A 20,412-nucleotide genomic window follows, 5' to 3' on the forward strand; every position below is an offset into this window, starting at 1 on the left:
GTAACGCTGTGAGGTGGGAGGGGAATTCACCGTCTTTAATTTGTTCCAAAGTCTAATTGTGTTTGACGTTTAAAAATGTAGCCTTTGTTCTCATCAGCCCTTCCGTACGGCTGATTTTCAGCTGCAGGATGTCACAGCCCCCTGTGATCTCACGTCCCTTCCTCACAGCAGCCGGCCGCTCTGAGGGAACCAACCGGCCCCGCCCGCTTCGTTGCGTCCCACAGCGCAGCCGCGCCTCGTTCTCGCGGTAGCCGCGCTCCTCGTATAATCTCGCGCGAGGGAGGCGTTCCCTCTTTCCCGCGGCGCGGTGGCATCATGGCGGTGGGCAAGAACAAGCGGCTCACCAAGGGAGGCAAGAAAGGAGCCAAGAAGAAAGTGTGAGTGCGGCCGGGCGGGGCGCGGGGATGTCGGTTGTTGCGGTGCGGCACGGCACGGGGCACGATGCTGCGGATATCGGGCGGATGGCGGCGGATGGGATCACACGGCTGAGGGTGGCTGCTGTCATGGCGGCGGCCGGGCCTTGGCCTGAGCTGGGTTGGGGGGATCCCCGCGAGGTGCGGGCCGCTGTGTCCTCAGTGGGAGAGGCTGGGATGTTCGCGTTTCCATTGCACTGAGTGTTTAGGGATAGAGTTGTTTCAACCAAGTTAAATCTATTTAAAAAAAAAAAGTGATTTTTCTTTTCTTCCTTGTTTTATTTTTAAATGAAGGGTCGATCCTTTCTCCAAAAAGGATTGGTACGATGTCAAAGCGCCAGCGATGTTTAATATCAGAAACATTGGGAAGACTCTTGTTACCAGGACTCAAGGAACTAGTGAGTATTGGGGTTTAATGCAGTACGAAGGTACGGATTCGTTTCATGTAAGCGCTTCAAATGAGGCTTATCTAAAGAACTGCTGACAGGCAGCTTCTCTTGTATGAGGTGTGAGTTTGGGATTTAAAAATAAAAGGTTTCATTGCCGTGAGTTTCCTGAAGCTGACGGTTAAAACTGAGTTAGAGGAGGATTAATATCTTGTGGTCCTGATTTAGATAAGAATATCAATTCATGGGTAGGAAGACAAGGATGGAGTTCTTGCTGAGCTGCTGGTATAAAATGGTTAACTACTATGTCATTGTTCTGAATGTTGGACATAAGGAGACAGTGACATCTTGGTCATGACTGAAACTCAAAGTTATTCAGTAGCAGAGAGAGAGAACTGCAAACCTGACAGGTGGTTATCAGGGTGCATTGCTGCATGGATGCACCTAATGAGCTGTATATCTGAGGGTAAGGAGCCCTTTGTTACAAAGGCACAGTGCTTTGGATGTAGTTAATGTTGGATGATTAAGTGTGTAGTTAAATAGTTATATTTTCTTAGTTGCACTTCAAGTTATGAAGGCGGTTGTTATTTTCAACTGCATCATGTGAAACCAATAAAATAAGGGTCACTATAAACTACATATGAATCAGTCAGTGTTAAGATTCTTACTTCTTAAGCAAAGACGTGAAATAACTGCAATCATTTGCTTCTGTGTGCTGTGTTGAGAACACCTGGCTCTTTGCATTTATCTTTATTCTTCAAAATGGAAGTTTAGTATCTGATTTGAGTAATACTTTTCTAACACTAATACAAGTTGCATCGTATTGTTTTATAACACAGAAATTGCCTCTGATGGATTGAAGGGTCGTGTATTTGAAGTGAGTCTGGCTGATCTGCAGAATGACGAGGTCGCTTTCCGTAAGTTCAAGCTGATAACTGAGGACGTTCAGGGCAAAAATTGTCTGACCAACTTCCATGGAATGGACCTCACCCGCGACAAGATGTGCTCCATGGTCAAGAAGTGGCAGGTGTGTAAAGAACAAGGTCTGCCTCACTGCCCTTACTGCTTTCCTCCTTAGGAAAGGAAGAAGCTACTGGTGTGTTTTAAAGCTGTTTCTGCTGGTATCAGCAGATATTAATGAATGTCATGTGCTCGTTTGGGAAGCCTCTCATGGGCATAACATTCTTTTCCAGACGATGATTGAAGCCCACGTGGATGTCAAAACCACCGATGGTTACCTGCTGCGCCTCTTCTGTGTGGGTTTTACAAAGAAGCGCAATAACCAAATCCGCAAGACCTCGTATGCCCAGCATCAGCAGGTTCGGCAGATTCGCAAGAAGATGATGGAAATCATGACCCGAGAGGTCCAGACCAATGATCTAAAAGAAGTTGTCAATAAGCTGTAAGCTGATGGTTTTTCTCTCTTACAGTCCGTGTAATTGTTTCAGTTACTGACTGAAGGCTGGTCCTTCACTTCTGTGTTCGGTAGGGGCCAGGTAAAGTGTGTTTTTGGTGCTGAAAAGCTGATGTGCTTCTCTGAGCACTTGTCTCTGCATCATATTTGATTATTAATCATCATGTTTGCATTAGTTTAGAATTAGCTTTATTCATTTATATCTCTATAGAATAAAATTGTAACTCTGATAAGTTGGATTTGCAGATGTTCTGGATCCCTCTGAGGGATCTTCCAAAATACTGTCCTTGCTTCCAAAAGTTACATTACTGGTTTGGTCTCTAAGTGACCACACTTGCTCTGTTCATACCAGCGTTGCAAGGAAAATGGCTTGTGATCTAAGCACACTTTGCCTTCGCTCTGGAGCTCTTATTGTACTGATGCAAACTCCTCTTGAATGTCTTGTATTATTAATTATATTAAGCATGTGTCACTTGATTAGGATGCTGTCACAGTTCTAACATTTGTTAATCTGCTCTCTTGGCTGCACAGGATCCCAGACAGCATTGGCAAAGACATAGAGAAGGCTTGTCAGTCCATTTACCCCCTTCACGATGTCTATGTCCGCAAGGTTAAGATGCTGAAAAAGCCCAAGTTTGAATGTAAGTCAGTTACTCCTCACATCCAGGTTTTGAGAGGAAAGGGGAGGGAAGACTTGAAAATATTTGCTTTTGGGGAAAGATATTAAAGCAGCATCAAAAGATTGCGTGGCTGTAGTAGTTAAAAGTCAGATGTTTTGGCTTTCAGGCTGGGAAGTCACATAGTGATTAACTCAGTTTGAAGCTTTTCTTGAGTTCTTGCCTGAAACCGAATGTTTAAAGGCTCTCGTTTGGGAATGAATGATGACAAATTGTTTCGGTCCCAGATGACACGGAATGATTTTAATTTTCCCATTTTCTGACATTCCCATACAATGAAGCACTTGAAGTTATTGGTAATTGAAGTATATGTATCTGTAACTTGCTCCATTGCTTGTTTTATGTTGGACTCCATCACTTTGTTCAGCATCGTCATCTTGCACGAGCTTTCTGCAATGGAGTTGATCATACCTACATTAGATGTGCTGGTGGTTTAATATGTGTATGGTAATGAGTTCAGTAATTCAAAGCTGTTTAAAATAGGTGTGTCTCACTATTCCCAATACTTCTTTTTAGTGGGCAAGCTGATGGAACTGCACGGTGAAGGTGGTGGTGCTGGAAAACCTTCTGGGGATGAGGCAGGTGCCAAAGTAGAGCGAGCTGATGGATATGAGCCGCCTGTGCAAGAGTCTGTCTGAAACTACAAATTGACCAAAAATAAAAGGTTTATTACACACAACAAGTGTTTGGCTGCATGTGTTGGTACTAGATGATATTGGTACTAGATGATGTTGGTACTGGATCAGGATGTCTTTTTTTTTAATAAGATAGACTGCTGTTTGAACTGAGAAGGAGAAAATAACTGTTTTGGAGATCCATGGTGTTTTTTTTATGGCTGGTGTTGTAAATTAAGTGGAAGATGGTGGATGGTGCTTTGTCCTTTTTTGAAAGAGGCTGTTGGAAAATACACTGCTGAGGTTTCTTTGGGGTTTGTTTCCCCCCCCCCAGAAAATTTTGGTCCTCACAGAAGAAACTGAAGGTGCATTTCAAGGTTGTATTAAATAGGTGAGAAGTGCCTCAGAAGCTAATTGGTCAATGGAGGAAAGGGAAACCTCTTGTTTCAGCATTTTACTGTGAAGGCATCTCCCAGGATTTATCACGAGTCTGAATTTGATGTGATCTCTCATGGAACTTTTGAACAAAGGGAGGTATTGACTGAAAAATGGCAAAGTTCTGTGTTCTAAAGCCACCCAAATTACTTGGCAGATCATTTAAAAGTACTTCTGTGTCACGTGCGTCAGGCAGCTCATCTCATTTTTAGCTGGGCTGTATATTCCAGTTTAAAGAGGTGTTTTTCTGGCTAAAATGAGGGGTACTCTGTATGTTGTTCAAAAATAATGGGAGGGGTAAAAACACATCTGCTGCTATTAAATTATTGGAGCAAATAATGTGGAGCAAATGGTAAGGACTTCTGCTAATTCTTTTAGTAGACTGTAGATGATGCGATTTCATATTGTGGTTCAGTTACTGTCTTAACAGCAATCTTAATTGCAGGAGAGCTCCTGGTGCAGACCTGGGTAGGCAGTGAACACATGAAGGCTTTGAGTAGCTTTTTCATTTTCCTCACTACAGTGTCTGCATAAACTGATGCAGAAGTTCCTGGTTAAAACTAGTAAATAGAAAAAGCTTTTTGTTAAAAGGTGATGAAAGGAAGTTGAAAGACCTTTTTTTTTTTTTTTTTTTTTTTTTTAACTGAGTAGTTAAACTTGGATAGAGATTCTTCAAAGCACAGTGTGTGTACAGTCGTGTCTTGAAAGTGAGCGTTTACTTTTGCCACGGCTTTTCTATTTCTTCTCTGAGTACACAGCTGTCTGGTGGGGCAACTGAACAGCACCTGGCACTTGTGAAGATTCCTATGAACAGTTATTGTAAGAGGACTAGAGCATCTGAAGTGTTCATGTGTAAGCACACAAAGTCTTAGGCTGTTCAAAGTTACCATCCTAATTACTATGACATAATATTCAGATAGCTCACCTTTCTTAGATTGTCAGCATAGACCTTGATTTACTTTGCAGTTTGTGTAGTGGAGGGATAGTGAACATGTAAAACTTATACAGAAGAAGAGCAAGCTGGTAAAGAACAAAAACCTGTTTTTTTTCTGGTGCTTTTACCAGTAGGCTGCTGACACAATCACAGAGCAGCTGTGGGTACATTTGTACCTTATAAAATCATTTAATGTGTAGTAGAACAAGTAGTTGTGTCACAGAGCATTGCCATCGTTGTGACACCTGCTGTGCTGGGTGGTTGCTGCGGGCAGCAGTTGATAAATGCTGCTGCATGTGGTAAGTGTGAAACATACCTGAATCCAAAGGCTTGGCTGAACTGTTGAAGCCATCAGGATTATCTGAGGGGCTTGCACTGCTCCTGAAGAGACAAAATAATGTTGTTGGGGGTTTTTTAATGTTGAGTTAAACATACAAGCTGAATGTGATCTGTACCCCGTCACGTTGAGCGGAGAGCTTGGCTCTCTACAATGTAGGATAATAAAAATGCAATCATCATAGAATTATAAAAATTTATTGGTTAAATACATTTTTAATTTACAGAAGTACCGTAACAAATATACTAGACTTAACAAAGATTTATTTACGACACTGTTATTTGCACACAGAACAAAGTCTTCTTCCTGAAGATAGTTCCAGAGGTGGGGCAAACAATAAAAGCCTCGCTTATCAAAGCATTTCCTATTACACTTGATGTATGGGGCCCTGTCTGAATGTCAAGGTTACAGCTGAAACTTGCTACTGCACTGCAGTTAGGAATGGCATCCAACTTCATTCTTCCTTTTCTGCAGTGTACTGTACACCTTAGAAATTCTCTCGTCCGTATGCAGTTTCATGGTGATAGCAGGTATGAAGTCTTCCTATGTAAGGCAAGCCACAAACTTCAAGAGCTGTCTGCAGTAACGTGAGCAGCTTATAGGTGGCGCTCCTTGCCCAGACTTTTAAGGCTCTGCTGCTTTTCCTTCCCAGCGAGAGTGGGAGGAGATGAATAATGTAAGAGTGAACTTAACCTACTGACAGGCACTGATTTAAAACATTCAGTGGAAGGTAGAAAAACAACAACTGATCAATAGTACAGTTATAAAAATGTGGGAGAGGAAATTGGAAAGAAAAAAAAATTATAAAAATTCAGTTCTACTTGGAGACTTGTATCAAAATCTTAGAAAACCGCCAGGCAAAACATAAGTAAACATTATACACTTAAGCTCCTCCTCCCACCACAGTGATTGTGTAATTTCTGAAGATCTGGTATTCTGTTTGTTGGAGTGGTTGTGTTTGGTTTTTGTTGTTCTCCTCATGAGCCCACAAGATCTCTCAGTACAGGTCATAATGGAAGCAGCCTGTTTAAAGAGGGTGGCCCACAGTTTAAGTTGAAAAGTTAGAAATATTTTGTATTTGCTTTGCCAGAGTCCAGTAGAATGCAGGGGCTGGCTAATGTCTATAAAGAGCCATGGGCAGCTCCAGGCAGCAGAGCTCAGGGACAGTTGTCCTCAGGGGTGGACTTCAGTTGAATTCCCCAGGAGTTCAGGACAGGCTTGTTGGGATGTTTAAACTGAATAACAGCTGTACAGTGATGTTTCCATCTTTGTAGGATAGTGCATACACTGTAATGGTTTTTATAATGTTAATCCCTATAATGCAATTAAAAATCCAGTTTGTAGCTCATTAAAGCTTTGTGTGATCTTTTTGCACCAGTAGGTACTTGTTGCCATAATGGTTGGACCTCCTACCAACAGAACTGTAAGCCAACACAAAAGTAAGCTGAACTATCTCAAGGTGAGTCTTGATTATTCTAGTTTGCACACTCTTCATCAACTGCTCAGCTGCAAGCATTCTATCAACTAGAACTTTAAGATAGAACGATCTTGTATTATGTTGTGGTACCTGTGCATCCGTGCTTCTGAAGCAATGACTCGCAGTAACAACTTCATGGTTTCTTCTTTTTTCCCCATACAGTACAAAAGGGATAGAATATTGTCAGCACTGCAGTGACATTTCTTACTCCTCCAGTCTGAAGTTAGCTGCTAATCAAGACTCATTTAACAACTCTGTCAGAAACAAAGTGTCACAAAATGGCATTTACTGCCAGAAGGTCCAGGCTACCTCAGTCACAGTCAGATGCTGTTGCTCAAGTCAAGCTGCTGCTTTTACTAAATGATTTTGTTTGAGTTTCTTTGAAGTAACCTATTGCAAGACTTTTTTTTTTTTTCCTTAAGGCTGTGACAGACCATTTATAATGATGCTTGGTATAGCTGGTACGTGCTAACAACCTGAAAGCTAACCCTGTGCCTGCTGAAAGCCAAAACCAAGGCTGTATAATATCCTTCGAGTTAGGGATAGGAATAGCGTTACTGAAGTATGTTCCAGTGCTTGAGTGGTAAATGAAATGTAGACTGAGTGAAGACAGGCTTTCCACTTACATAAAAGGGGGTGGAGAGGCAAATAGTTGAAATAGTACAGCTACACTGGGAGGGGAACTGAGAAAGCTGAGTAACTGCTGTCCATCACAACTCCTCCTGGGAAAGAAGGGTAGGGTGGTGCTTGTCAAAGGGGGTAACAGGAAAACTAAGGCTCTGTCTGGAACAGATTTTTGAGGTGGGCGGAAAGGTCTAGCATGGTTCAAACCAGTGTAAGTAAGTGCTATTAGTTAAGAGGAAAAATACTTATGTCTTTTCTGATTTCTCTTCATGAGCTGCTTGGGCTAAGAACGCAAGGATTTGCTTGAGTTTTCCCTCTTACCAGTTTAATTTGACATTTTTCTACTATAAGTTATCTAAGTCATAAGTGAATTCTTCTGCTAAAGTAGAAGCAGTAAAGAAACCTGAATATTGAACTTGATCTACATACCGACTGCTGCAATAATATATTAAAAACATCACTTTAAACAGTTCTTAAGGAAGCTCAAATAAGCTTACTTTATGCAGAGGCTGTGCATGATAAATGTAATACCAGATAGTAAACAGAATACTATTTCACTGGTGTTGCACCACACTATTTCCCTAGCTGGAGACCACTAAAAATTGCGCATGTATTTGCTCTCAGAGCTTTTCCTGAAGCGTGACTAACTACATGGTCACAAAAGACTAAAATCTTTTTTGACTTCAAGATACTAGTAAGAGTGTCCAGGATAAGTAGTGCAAAACATAGATAGTCAGAATACATTGATGTCTTTGCTGAAAACATTCTCTCCCAGACACAGGGAGTACAAAGACAGGCAACACTTCATGGAGTTGTTAAAATCTGAACAAAGTTTTTGGGAAATATCCCAGTTCTTCCTTGTATCTCTCCACTCATCCAGTCCTCGTCTACAGATTCCAGCTCTGTTATAAAATCTCCTGCCTGTAAAAGAAGGAGTAATGTGAGCCATTGCAGCTTTCCATGTAATATTATGGCATGCACTGTTCATGTTATTCAGAAGCAATTAATAGCAATCAAATAGCATGGTAGTTGGAGATGATCGCTCCTGTCAGGTAAACATAGTTTCAAAGAAATCTAACTGTCTCTTAGGGTAAATACTTGCCAAGGGTTGAAAAGCCACCAGTTTGTGGGAGGGAAAAAATAGTGCTGCTGGATAACTTCCTCAGTTGCTTGAGCCCTGTAGGTAGGTAGGTGTGTTACAGAGGTGGCCTAAAGGCTGCTGCCTCACTCACTGTTCACGTTCCTGCTCTGGTATGAGGGCTTTTCTTCTTCAAACACCTCAAGTATTTTCTTTCAGTTTAGTCCCAGTATTTTCCACAGCTTGTAAACTTCCCTCTTTCCTTTGGAAACTTTCTCAAAAAAGGAATGTAGTTGAAGCTCAGCGTGGCCTTGAAAATAAAGTTTATCTTCTATGTTTGATCCTTCATCCTGCTTTCATCTTCCCATACCATACCCTTCATTCAAAGTATTGGCATAGCTCTAGCCTTTCTGCCAGTACCTCAGTTCCTCTTTTCTGTTTTAAAGAATCATCCACATCCTCCCCATAAGGCAAGCTGCTAATGCAGAAACTAATTATTTTCTCTTTCTAAGTTCACAAAGTAACGTGTTCCACCTGATAAATGCAATCTTGGACCCGATGCAACTGTCTGCTGGTTCTTAAAACTTGCTTTTGAGGACATTTCCTTAAATATGATGATTTTTAATCTACAAGGACTCCATTTCTTTGTGCTTTTTCATATTATCTAGACATACAGCAAATACTTCATATTCCTTTTGCTCACACAGCAACTAAGGATCATGCTGCCAAACTTTTAGACCGACTTTTAGATTTTGCTGCACTAGGTCTCTCTTAAAGATATCCCTGCTGTAATGCTGCCACTTTATTATCACACCACCATGTTGCTGTCTTTCCTGTCAAAAAAGAGGCTCTTTTGACATTATTAACTGATCAGGAACTGAATGTACTACGAAATGAGGTGAGTTGGTCTTGTCATACTTACTGGATTAGGGATGTCAGTGAAAGTCTACAGTTTCTGACTTCTTCTCAGTGCCTTCAGTAGAGATTTCACAAAGGGTAGGGATGAAAACTTTCTACAGTTGCTCTATATCAAATATGTTAAAATAATCACGTCTATTATCTGAGTACTTTCATGTCCCAAACTTGTTTTGGATAATTTTTTTCTTTAAGCATTCCTTAGGAGCATAAGATCTGCTGACAAACTAAAAAAAAAAATAAATATAAGAGCCACTTACTTTGAAGGAAAGCTCATCTTCATTTTCACCATGAAAATCATAGAGAGCTTTAGCTTTCCCTTTCTTCCCTCCTAGAGACTGTGCTGTCTCTACCCTGGCTGCAGAATATGGAAAAGATGAGTTAGTTATACGGATTTGAGTGAAATCTATCTTTGTTTCTGGAGAAGCTTCCTGTTATGCTGGTATTTTCTCCCCACTAGTATGTTATTGGGTGCCCAAATGTTATTACTACTGCTACGTGGCAAACTCATTGTCACACTGGACTAAAAATTCCAACTACTACCGATTCGCTTTCCAGCAATAACACATGCTCATGGTTCTGCTTCTAGGAGAATTAAATGAAGTTCATTTCCTTAAACTCTCCAATGGAGATATGTAAGGAAAGTTGTCATTTTCAGTTTGTATTTGGAGATGCAGCGGTGTTGTGTTCTGCACGTATTTAAATTACACTTTCAACCATTTCAGAATCTATATCACTTTCCAAATTACACACTGACTAAAGCAATATATTGTCATTATTTCAGAAAGCAATTCAGCGCTTCAGTTCAGCTTTAAGGTGTTAATGTCTCTAATGGTGTGTGGCTCTTAAGGCAATGCAATAGCTGGACTCTCCCAGAAATTTGTTGTGAGTGTTGCAACTTAAGGAATAATGAGCTGTCATCTAGCACAGCACCTACCTGAGCAGGTCTGAACAAAAACTGCTGGGAAAATCCCTTCCTTTTCATTCAGTCTCCCTCTGTACCACTCAGAATCTACTTGTTCCAGTATTTGGATGTAGTCTCCCTTTCTAAAGGATAAGTCATCTTTGGTTTCTGCTGTAAAATCATGAAGTGCTTCACACCACTCTACTGAGCATTGGTTGTTCTATTCAAATGAAAGAAGAAATACATTTATTTTAAAAGGGAATAGCAATACGCTCACAGATGTTGGCCAAAGCAAGGGTTCAAGATGCGTGCATCCTAATTTTCTCATATACAGTACTGTTACTGCAGATACAAACCAAAAAAAGCATTTCAGCAATTATTATATAGTTTTATCTAAGCTCACAAGCATTCCTTTTTATGGCAGAGGCCATACTTAATACACAATACTTAAAATACACCTGGTAAGAATTTCCTTAAGCAGAAAGGATAAAGAAGTAACATACGATAATTTGCCAAAAGCTGTGAAATCAATCTAGGTAGAACAACTGTAAGACTTACAGATGCGCCCACACACCATTATGCGCTGTGGGAATTGTACTACATTTAGAGTTGTGCAGCTAATCTGTGATTGTAATAGAAAGTCTATGCTAAACTATGAGACCTCTATGTAATTCTATTACCTGCAGAATGGGAGAAGAAACCTCCTCTTTTTTCTTCTGTGCTCCTCCTGTACCTATGTAGTAAAGAACAACTTTAGAACAGAAGCAATGGCTACTCAATATAATGACAGCAACTTCAGGTACTCAAAGTGACTGTTAAGATTAAATTCAATCATAGTATTCCATTTGATTTATCACATCTATCTTCCTTTCCACCTCCTTTCTCCCATGCATTGACATTTTGGACTTCTATATCTTTCTTACACACCACTAGTGTGTCTTATATAAAACCACATTCTTGAACATTTTTGTTAATGTAGTCATACCTTTTCCAGGCAGATCTTCAATTATTTCCACAAAGTTCAAGGGGAAAATTCCAGACGTGCCTCTGAGTTCTCCTTTGGCCCACTCTTCATTTATATATTCTTTAAGGACAATTGTTTCACCTTCTGAAAAACTGAGTTCATCTCTCTGATCTCCGATGTATTCAAATCGTGCTACACATCTTGGACCCCTGCACAGACAATACAGGAACTTACTATGTATATTTAATACACAATATTTAATACTATTGTCCCCATAACATTCTCCTAGCATTATGCAAAGTATGCGTTGATACCTTTTAGTAAAACGATAAAAAAAATGCACTTAAGATTGAACAGATGGAAAATTGGAGTGTTGACCTAGTTATCACCTCTGCTGCCTGAGGAAGATGAGTAGGAACCTAAAGGAGATGGAGGTAACATCTGTATCTGAATTCCTGGCTGCTACAGTATTTTTGCGTAAGATCACATACTGTCAAACAAGAAACATTACTTCTACGTGTCCCATTCTATAATTTTGCCCATATCCACATAAGTGTACTAATATGCTTTTGTTAAGAGCATCCCAGGGTGGGGAAATAAATCACTGAAGATAAAAACTTAGTGTTAGTTAATGTTAATGTTAGTTAATGTTAAGAACACATTAGTATCAGTGAATCTGATACAAGTTACAGAGTGTGGCACAAATCCCATCCCCACTCATATCTTCTTAAAAGCTTCAGCAGTAGCATTTTCTGCTCATTTGTTAACTGCAGAAGCAGGCTTTAAAAAAAAACAAACAAGTTTCAGTTAGGACAAACCAAAATCTATCACAACAAGGTTGACATTCCTGTTGCTACTAGTTCCTGTCTCTGCCTGAATTAGCTTTACCTCCTGCAGTTAGAAGTTATGAAAGCCACTAAAGCATTATTTAGTTGTGTTCAAGAGAGCTGTATATCTGTATAAACACTTGTTATGAAGTGATATGCCAATTTTTAAACATACAAAGTTAAGTCTTTTTCTTCCTGAAAAAGATTCTTAGTGAAATGCAAGAAACGCTTATTTTTTAAAACTAATTTTGGTGAAGAAACTATTAACCACATTAACCTCAGCACAGATAACATCTACTTCCACATTACCTTTCCTTTTACTTTCTACAAAATCAAGATGAGAAAGAAAACAATATTTATCTGACTCACTTAATGGATTGTGAGGAGCAGGGTATTTTTTTCCTTTTGCCATCTTCTGGAACATCAATCTAATAAGACAACAAAATAAGTAAAACCTTCAATTTCAAGCTCATGCAAATGTAACTAATGTAAATACTGAACTTGTTAAAATCATCTATTTTTCCACTAAACATCAACTCCATTTTTAACTTCCATGTGCTGCTACACAGTCACTGAAACGTTCTGATATACAACAATTTTTATGTGGATTTTGGCTCTGTATGTCTGATTTTTCAATCTCATGCATACTAGATGTTTTTTATTAGCCTGTTTTAATAAACTGGCTTGCAGCCTTGTTGATTGACAGAAAATGGGACTGGATGCTACAATGTGTTGTTGCACTTAGCTCCAAACTTGCAGTTAGTAATTGCTAGTGCAACATACCACAACAGACAAAATTAGTGTTTACACATTTTTTTTCTGGGCTTTGGTAGCCAGCTGTACTCAGAACAAACAACATCTCCTAAATCTCACTTCAGTATTCATGCAGTGGCAGCATATATTAAAGAAAGGTTAATTTAGGAAAAACAAACAATCATTCTTAGCTCAGTTGTAGATAGCTACCATGTGCTAATTAAAGGGACTGGAGAAATATTGTCTAGAAAATCCATACATGGATAAGTCAAACAGACAGCATTCAAGTCCATTAACACAAGGTGACTTTAATTGTACATTTGGTATGATATGAAGAGTGGTCAGTGATATTTAGTGTAAAACTACATGTGCCTCTACAAGCCTAGAGATGTTGGCTAAGAGCTTTGGACTACAGCTTACTATCACATAAGCGAGTTCCCTGCACATCAACAAAAAAAAGGTTTAATTGCTTTTGTGAAGGACTGAATTGAAATCAGCCAATTTCGGACAAATTATTCAGACAAAGATGATATTCAGGCAGTCTTTTCACTGCTCTTGTTAGAGAAGCTTAGATCTGTGGTGCTTTGAAGAGTCTATGGGAAACAATAACAGTGTATTACTGTTCATTAGGTATCCAGACATGAAGCTCCTATGCGGCTTGATATCATAAAACACACTACAGTGTACTGATGGAGGCCTCGTATCAATACCTAAGCTGACATGAATTCTCAGGAAAACTCACTCAGCAAATAAGCTGTATTTACTTCTCCCCTCACACACTTTTTTTCTTCTAATTCTGCTAAAACTATCATTTTCTCACTCAACCCTTAGAATGAAAAAAAAAAGAGTTTGAAAAGCATCTTCCCTAGCTGTTAGGAAGTTGTATCTGCCAGTATCAGTGCTGAATTTGATCCCAAAGATCCATTACACTGCTTTAATATACAACCATTTATCTGTATGCCAGCAGTTTTACCAAAATGTTAATGCTTTACACTCTCATTTTGTGTAGAAGAGAATACTCAATATATCTAACAAATCTTTCTTGTAAAGCAAATTGAGTATAATTCCATGATTACTAACTGCAGGTCTATTTGTTATTCTTCAGTGCTTTCCATGCTTTGAAATTCTCTTCTAGTAATGCATTACAAACTAAACAGACACCCTACATAACATACTATGATGGTTTCTGAGTATATGATATTTTTCATACAGCAGCAGTTCTCATCTCTGCCACCTGCCCCAGATCAGCACAGACTTTAACTATCTTTAGCAGCCAGTCATACACCTTCCCTGCATCCTAATGTTAACTTAGTGCTCTTCCATGCCCACTTGGCTGAGGTGGATAGCCCAATGACCATTCGTACTGGCACAAAACAAACTTCAAACTTCAAGTTAGGCTTGCAATAGATCTCATCTAGCTTTTGAGGCACAGAACTACATTGCATTTCTTTTAAGATGAGCCTCTCAATTCATTTCTGTTAGGCACCAAAACAACACCTGCCTCTTGCTTGCAGTTTACTGGCAAATGTCATATTCAGTAGCAGAATTGCTTTAAACTGCTCATTTGCAATAGCACAATCTCCTTTCACTGTGCCAGCACACCCATTTGTGAAGCCATGTAGGCGAACCGATCCATCTGGAAAACAAGAATTCTGGGAACAAAGAAAAAATGTTTTACTGAGCTCAAATGCTGCCCTGGCCTGATTCACTACGTGGGTGCAGAAGTGGTGACTCCAGCAAAGCTTAAGGGGACAAGAACATGAGAGAAGCTGAGATGAGGGCAAAAAGCAATCGCTGCATTACATGCTGATTTTTGTATGCAGCTGTGAAAAATAATCTGCTTGTAGATGCAGATAAACTACCCAGATTAAAAGAGAGAATCTGGTAATCTGATTTTCTCACTTGGCTTGAAATTAACAGCAAAATAATCCCCTTAACACAAGTTGGCTCTGCCAAATCAAGCATCTCTCTAACATCATGCAAACAAGTTGATATGTCTTCTGTGATGCCAGAGGGAAAAGAGATTATCTAAATAGTGAGTGGAATTAAACACAGGAGGTATAGTAAAACAGAACAACAAAACCAATGTGTGAGGATTTAGCGAAGTATACAAAGCCCACATACAACCACTTTAACAAAGCTGGCAGGAAATATCCCTGTGCGATTCCCACATTTTCCTCTGTACCACTTGGCATCGATTCTCTCCAAAAGATAAACAGTATCTCCAGAACGAAGTTCCAAGTCATCAGCATGCTCTGCAAGACAGCATCATTACACTTAATGGGGGTTTTCACCCTCACTGATTTTTGATCATTAAAACTTTATTAATATAAATACCATGGACAAAAGCAGAATAAGTTTTCATAGAGCTTTAACTGTACTTGCTAAACAAATTAGCTTTAAGAAAAAGACCGGCACAACCATAGGTAAACTCTTGGATTTTAACAACTTGGATTTTAACCTTGCTCACTGAGCTTCCTGATTATTTTTAAGATCCAAGTCCAAGGAAAATCCCCATTTGAAAGTCTTGGAGAAAAAACAAGCTTGCAAAATATTCACATGTACTTACCTGCAGAAAAATCGTGCAGTGCTACAGCATGGGGAGCACTTTTGTCAGAAACTTTTGTAGAACTGTTTGAATCCTGGCAACAAACAAATTGAAAGAGTTTATAAATCATGGAAGATATTAACACAGATTTGCTGCCATGAATTCTTAAAATTGTCTTCTGACTTCAGACACATTAGTATGATATTAGAAAATCACCGTAGGAGACAAAAATAAGTACTGGTCACCGGTCTATATTCTGTATGCCTTCTGCCAGTGTAAACCAAAAGGTATTTCACTGAAATCTACTTTTGACCCAGCAAAAGGAAAGGAAGCGCATGTAACTTTTTCCCAGTACAGACAAAGCCTCAACTAGCTCTGTGTGTCAGAAAGCTGGAGAGTTGATGGCAGTTCTCACTGCAAAATGCTGTGGCCAAATTCTGTGCTGCCGCTCAGTACTGGATGTCACCAGTCGCTTCTCCATGCTCAGCCCCAGCACACACAGCAGAGTCAGCACATCTGCCAACTGCCAAGTACTTCAGAATGGGGAGCAAGACGCTAGGAAGTTTACAGGAAGATAAGTTTAGTTTGGAATCTTTGTAAAGGGAAATCATATTCACAGTGTTGAGCCTCATCTCTAATCCACTCACTAGGTAGGAGTTTTTAGACTGTACTATTTTTCAATCGCTGTGTAAAAACAAAGTGTTTTACAATCACTATGCAAGAATTGCTGTCAAGAGAAGTAATTTGTTGTTAAAAGCAAAGGAAACAACCAGAAAAGCCTAACGTGAATGAAGGTAAGGACAGAATAATATGGATAACAAGGGAGAATAGAAACCTATGCATTTCTGCTAATGAAAAGTCTGCTCATAGCTAGAATTTGTACCAGCTATTTGATATTAATATAGCCATGCCCTAAAACCCATTAAATTTTGTATAAGCCAGAGAAAAGAAAATACTTTGAAGACTGTAAGTCAATTCACTGATATATCAATTACATCACTTTGTAAAACTAACCGCTTATCTTTTGCCCATCTTTCAGATATTCAGCAAAGGGAGTCATTATCTTCATAGGAGACAGAGGAACTTTGCCAGTTTCCCTCTCTTCTGGCACTCCCAAGTAATTACTGCTGCACTGCTCCATGAGCAGAATGACCTGGTGCCATAAGGCAAATCACCATTATTGGATTCTGTTTTGGCAGTTGCTTTGTTTTTATTAAAGAAAACTCAAGGATTTAATAAACCACTATTGGATTTCTTAGAGTAACTTTTAAAGCCTAAAGCATTTGATATTTTAACATAACATGGGCCTTACACAGGACCACTTACTCATGAAACATTAACCACCAGAAGAAAATGTCTTACCTTACGAGACAGTTCTCCATGGTTTCTGGGAAGGCAATTTTCCTTGGCAACTCCATGAGGCACAGACAGCTGAAATAGAAGCAAATGGGAATAGTTTGTTTCATTTGTAAGCATGTGTTGACAGCCAAGTGATGGAACCATTCAGATCACCTAATACAGGTAAATAATTCAGGAGTCTTCTGGAAGATGACACGCTCATTTGGAAAGTATTTAGAACAAAACAGCAGGTGATAGAAACAGCCTTTTTGGGAAACTGCTTTTTTGTCATCAGTTTTAAAGGTCTTTTAGCCATTTACCTTTTATTATACTATACCATGTATGATATTCAGCAACCCTCTAATACACAGATATATTCTGCTTTCATTTTAAATATCTGGGGAAAGATTCTCCTTTTTATCTGTAATACTGATCCATTTCTACTTACTATCCTCTATTAATACATGCAATAGCAAAATAACATTTTTTTATAATGAAGAGGGATTACATCAATACACTGAAAATGTAAGATAAGCACTGTTCTCACTCTTTGCAAGCCTGATTCAGCAAGGTAAGCTATTTTTTAAGTTGCATTGCTCCCCCAGTTTTGCTAAGCATTTTGACATATACGGAAAAAGCAATATATAAACATGATATTTATCATTTTAAGTCCTCTTAATAGAATCCAGAACTGACTGTGAGAACTCCACCCAACAAAAGTTGTACATTAAAGATATGTAGAAAGGTAATACACATATACAAAAATACACACATACATGTATTTATACTTTGCATTTATATTTTGCCTTCTCCAGTATTATCTCACAGTGTTTATAACTATTTACTAGCACTTTCTAAGGAAGATTATGTTGATAGATGCACTAGCCATATCATATTAACATACCAGTACATTTTTCACTACTATTTCTACCATCACTGTTCTATAAACAAGTTTCAGAATATCTCACCTCTTACCATGTATTTATTATAGAGGGGATGACCTGGCTTAGGTCTAGGAGGTAAAGCTGGATCTTGACTTTTTAAGACTTGGCTTTTCATTCTTTTGGGTCCCAATCTGAGCTTGCTTGGTTTTTTATCAGAAGCAATGTCAGAAATAGATCGGGAAAGAGCATCCTTCTGGGAAGAGGTCTTGGTTGAAGAGAATTTTGGTGGAGGTGGCCTTCCAGGAACACCTTTAGGTGGGGGAGGTCGAGCTGGTGTAATTTTTCCATCCACAGGCCTAAAAATTGAGTGAACAGTAAGAGAAATGTGTGCACTAATAGGCTTGCCTCCCCACTCTCCACCACAGCCCTAGCTATGGAGCTTGCTATAAGGAAACATGGTCATGATGAGCAGCATAATAGAAGAGTGTGTAATAACTGAAGTTCTCCATGAATACATTAAACAAACCTTCAGACAAAAGAGATCAGATGATCAAGCACTTAGATCCTTTTACTGCATATTTCCAAGTCTGCTTGCCAGATTATGCAATGCATAATCTGATTCCGCTTTGTCTATGGCATTTAGTGGATCCAAATCTAAGGCTAGTCCAACTGCTTTTTCCTCCTCAGCTCTTCTTTATTGATTGTTGAAAGGAATAAAAATAGGTTATAATTAATTCTGCTATTTTATTTTATTTTATTTTATTTTATTTTATTTTATTTTATTTTATTTTATTTTATTTTATTTTATTTTATTTTTTTATTTTATTTTTCAGTTAAGTAAACAGTAGAGATATTGTAGAAATTAGCCTGTGCTTCCAGGAAGGTGCTGGCCTAGCATGCGCCCATTCTGGAGTGGCAGCATCTGCCACCTCCATTCCTTTACCACTCAAACCCAGCCACAAGTGCAAGCACTGTTGATCAAAAGGTCAGCAACATGCAGGAAAGGATGTTCTATGTTCAGCTGAGGGTGAAAAGGTTAAAGATGCAGAAAGGAATGACTGTCAGCAGCCACTGCACATTAGCTGAAGAGCCAAACAGCTGTCCTCCTATAATCTCTGCTCATACCAATACAGTGCAAACAAGTATGAAACAGCTAGCAACTTGGTCCTGTTTATTTATTAGTGAATACAGTAAAAGTACCTAATCCTACTGAGTTAGGTCAAGAGTCAGTAATATCTGAGACTAACTACACAAACTAATTCAGAAACATCTCTGTTAAGTGAATAAGTGAAGAACTGCCCTTACCTTGAGGGTAATGCAGGTTCTGGTTGAGATGCTCCAGCTTGTTCTGAATGATTCAAATCCTACAAAGATTAAAAAGACAAAGTTGTTTCATTAAACCTAGGAAATGAAACAGATCCTGTTTAAATGATGCATTTCTTATTGTAAATTACAGTCAGGAAAAACAAAAAAAAAAAATGGAGTTTGAGGAATAAAGTAATAAATAACATAAAGTCTTCTAAAGTGTTACTGCTGTACTTAGAGGGAAATGTAAATAACTTCTCTGACTTTCTGAATCACAGTTTAAATTGTGCACTAGGTATAACCCAGCCCTCTCTTGCCTACAACTTGGGAGTCAAAGCCTAAGAGCCAGATTCTGGAGAGTCATACAAATGTGCAATTTCAGTGCCTGTAGGATTCCAACTTACTTGCAGTTTCACTATGCGCCTTAAGTTTGACGGATGAAAGGACACGCTGACATTTTGCACAGGCTTAGAGCAGAAAATACAACCTTGATGCAGCTCGCATTGGAAAAAGTCTCTTGCCAATAATGTTAGGTCTCATTCAGAAAGGTATCTAAGGATGTTTCCTAGAGACCTAACAGACAAATCCTAATAAGTCTTGCTTTGGCAGATCAAGTATTTACTGCTTCCAGATGCCCACCCCCATCTTGCCAGAGATTACTACCTCACAGCCGTCAGTAGAGAGGAACACACGACATATTTGAATGGTCTGGACCACAGTAATGGATTAACAAATTACCATCCTTCTGCCTCCTGCTGTTCATTTTTATCCCAGTGCCAGAGAATGGTGCCAACTCAGCTGACCAAGCACAGATGTTTGCGAAAGAATGGTAAATCAGAGCTGAATTTGGGTTCAAAAGTAACCTTTTTGAATCAATAACTTTAAAAAGAGCTGAACAGCTGTATTTATCTAGATGTGGACACATGCTTGAAACTAGTAAACAGCTTCTGTGATTTTTCTCCATATATTTTGTGACAGAACTTTGACTCTTGACTATATCCCCAGACGAATGCTCCCAAGTAAATGCTTCCGATTAAAAGGAAACCTGCCACTTTGAGATGGGAGCGGTATCCGAACAGCAGAAGTTTTCCTCTTCTGCCTGAAAGAGAGCAAGTCTGTACCAACTGCTGCTTAAGGTTAATTGTTGCTATTTGTTCCATTGAAATCAGTTTCTCACAGACAAACACTGCTAGTTTTTGAAGCACCAGTTTTGGTAATATTTCATTATCAATTTATTCTCAGTGTCTACCACTTGGCAATGGAAATAGCTTGAAATGAGCGTATTCAATCTGAGCTTCAGTTCAGAAGAACGAATCTCAAAATCTGTAACAGGTTATTCCAAAATGATTGTATGAGGTGGATCTTCCATGTGCCTTTCAAAATAATCTGGATGATACTCAAACATCTTGGGGTTGTATTGTGCACAATGTTATTTATTGTCTTGTAATGGCAATTTTTTTTTTCAGCATTGTCCAGGAAAGATAGGACCTCTATGAATAGCCCCCTTAGCGATGATGTACAAAAACCTCTCTATCTACAAGCAAAAGTAGCTAAAAATACATCTGCTGGCAGCTGTCCACCTAGT

The 20,412-nt window shown here is 39.1% G+C and overlaps 2 protein-coding genes and 1 non-coding gene across 17 annotated transcripts in view; 2 read left to right on the forward strand and 1 right to left on the reverse strand.

Annotated features, from left to right (window-relative positions):
• Nucleotides 1-290: 290 nt before the first annotated feature.
• On the forward strand, nucleotides 291-3,569 carry RPS3A (ribosomal protein S3A). Its single transcript, XM_015861122.2, has 6 exons — nucleotides 291-377; nucleotides 708-811; nucleotides 1,639-1,826; nucleotides 1,993-2,201; nucleotides 2,745-2,854; nucleotides 3,407-3,569. The coding sequence occupies exons 1-6, from the start codon at nucleotides 316-318 to the stop codon at nucleotides 3,526-3,528; spliced, it is 795 nt and encodes a 264-aa protein (XP_015716608.1). The 5' UTR covers nucleotides 291-315; the 3' UTR covers nucleotides 3,529-3,569.
• On the forward strand, nucleotides 3,087-3,157 carry LOC116653447 (small nucleolar RNA SNORD73). Its single transcript, XR_004307271.1, has one exon. It is a non-coding gene; the product is annotated as a small nucleolar RNA SNORD73 (small nucleolar RNA).
• A 1,822-nt stretch (nucleotides 3,570-5,391) lies between the features above and the next one.
• SH3D19 (SH3 domain containing 19) overlaps nucleotides 5,392-20,412 on the reverse strand; it is a 73,839-nt gene continuing 58,818 nt past the window's right edge. For 10 of the 15 annotated variants that reach the window (XM_085546524.1, XM_015861121.3, XM_015861119.3 and 7 more), the window contains 11 exons: nucleotides 18,828-18,886; nucleotides 17,614-17,878; nucleotides 16,663-16,731; nucleotides 15,322-15,394; nucleotides 14,877-15,007; nucleotides 12,369-12,427; nucleotides 11,194-11,381; nucleotides 10,889-10,941; nucleotides 10,242-10,428; nucleotides 9,565-9,662; nucleotides 5,392-8,232 (listed from right to left, as the gene is read on the reverse strand). In XM_085546524.1, the coding sequence (XP_085402650.1) occupies nucleotides 8,116-8,232; nucleotides 9,565-9,662; nucleotides 10,242-10,428; nucleotides 10,889-10,941; nucleotides 11,194-11,381; nucleotides 12,369-12,427; nucleotides 14,877-15,007; nucleotides 15,322-15,394; nucleotides 16,663-16,731; nucleotides 17,614-17,878; nucleotides 18,828-18,886 (1,299 nt within the window). In that variant the 3' untranslated portion in view covers nucleotides 5,392-8,115. Of the gene's footprint in view, nucleotides 8,233-9,311; nucleotides 9,414-9,564; nucleotides 9,663-10,241; nucleotides 10,429-10,888; nucleotides 10,942-11,193; nucleotides 11,382-12,368; nucleotides 12,428-14,876; nucleotides 15,008-15,321; nucleotides 15,395-16,662; nucleotides 16,732-17,606; nucleotides 17,879-18,827; nucleotides 18,887-20,412 lie in introns of all 15 variants that reach the window. The other 5 variants (XM_085546516.1, XM_085546515.1, XM_085546517.1 and 2 more) reach the window with 4 other exon arrangements.

The sequence above is a fragment of the Coturnix japonica genome, chromosome 4 (assembly GCF_054131305.1).
Source record: "Coturnix japonica strain WE chromosome 4, WE-NBRP24, whole genome shotgun sequence".
Taxonomy (NCBI): domain Eukaryota; kingdom Metazoa; phylum Chordata; class Aves; order Galliformes; family Phasianidae; genus Coturnix; species Coturnix japonica.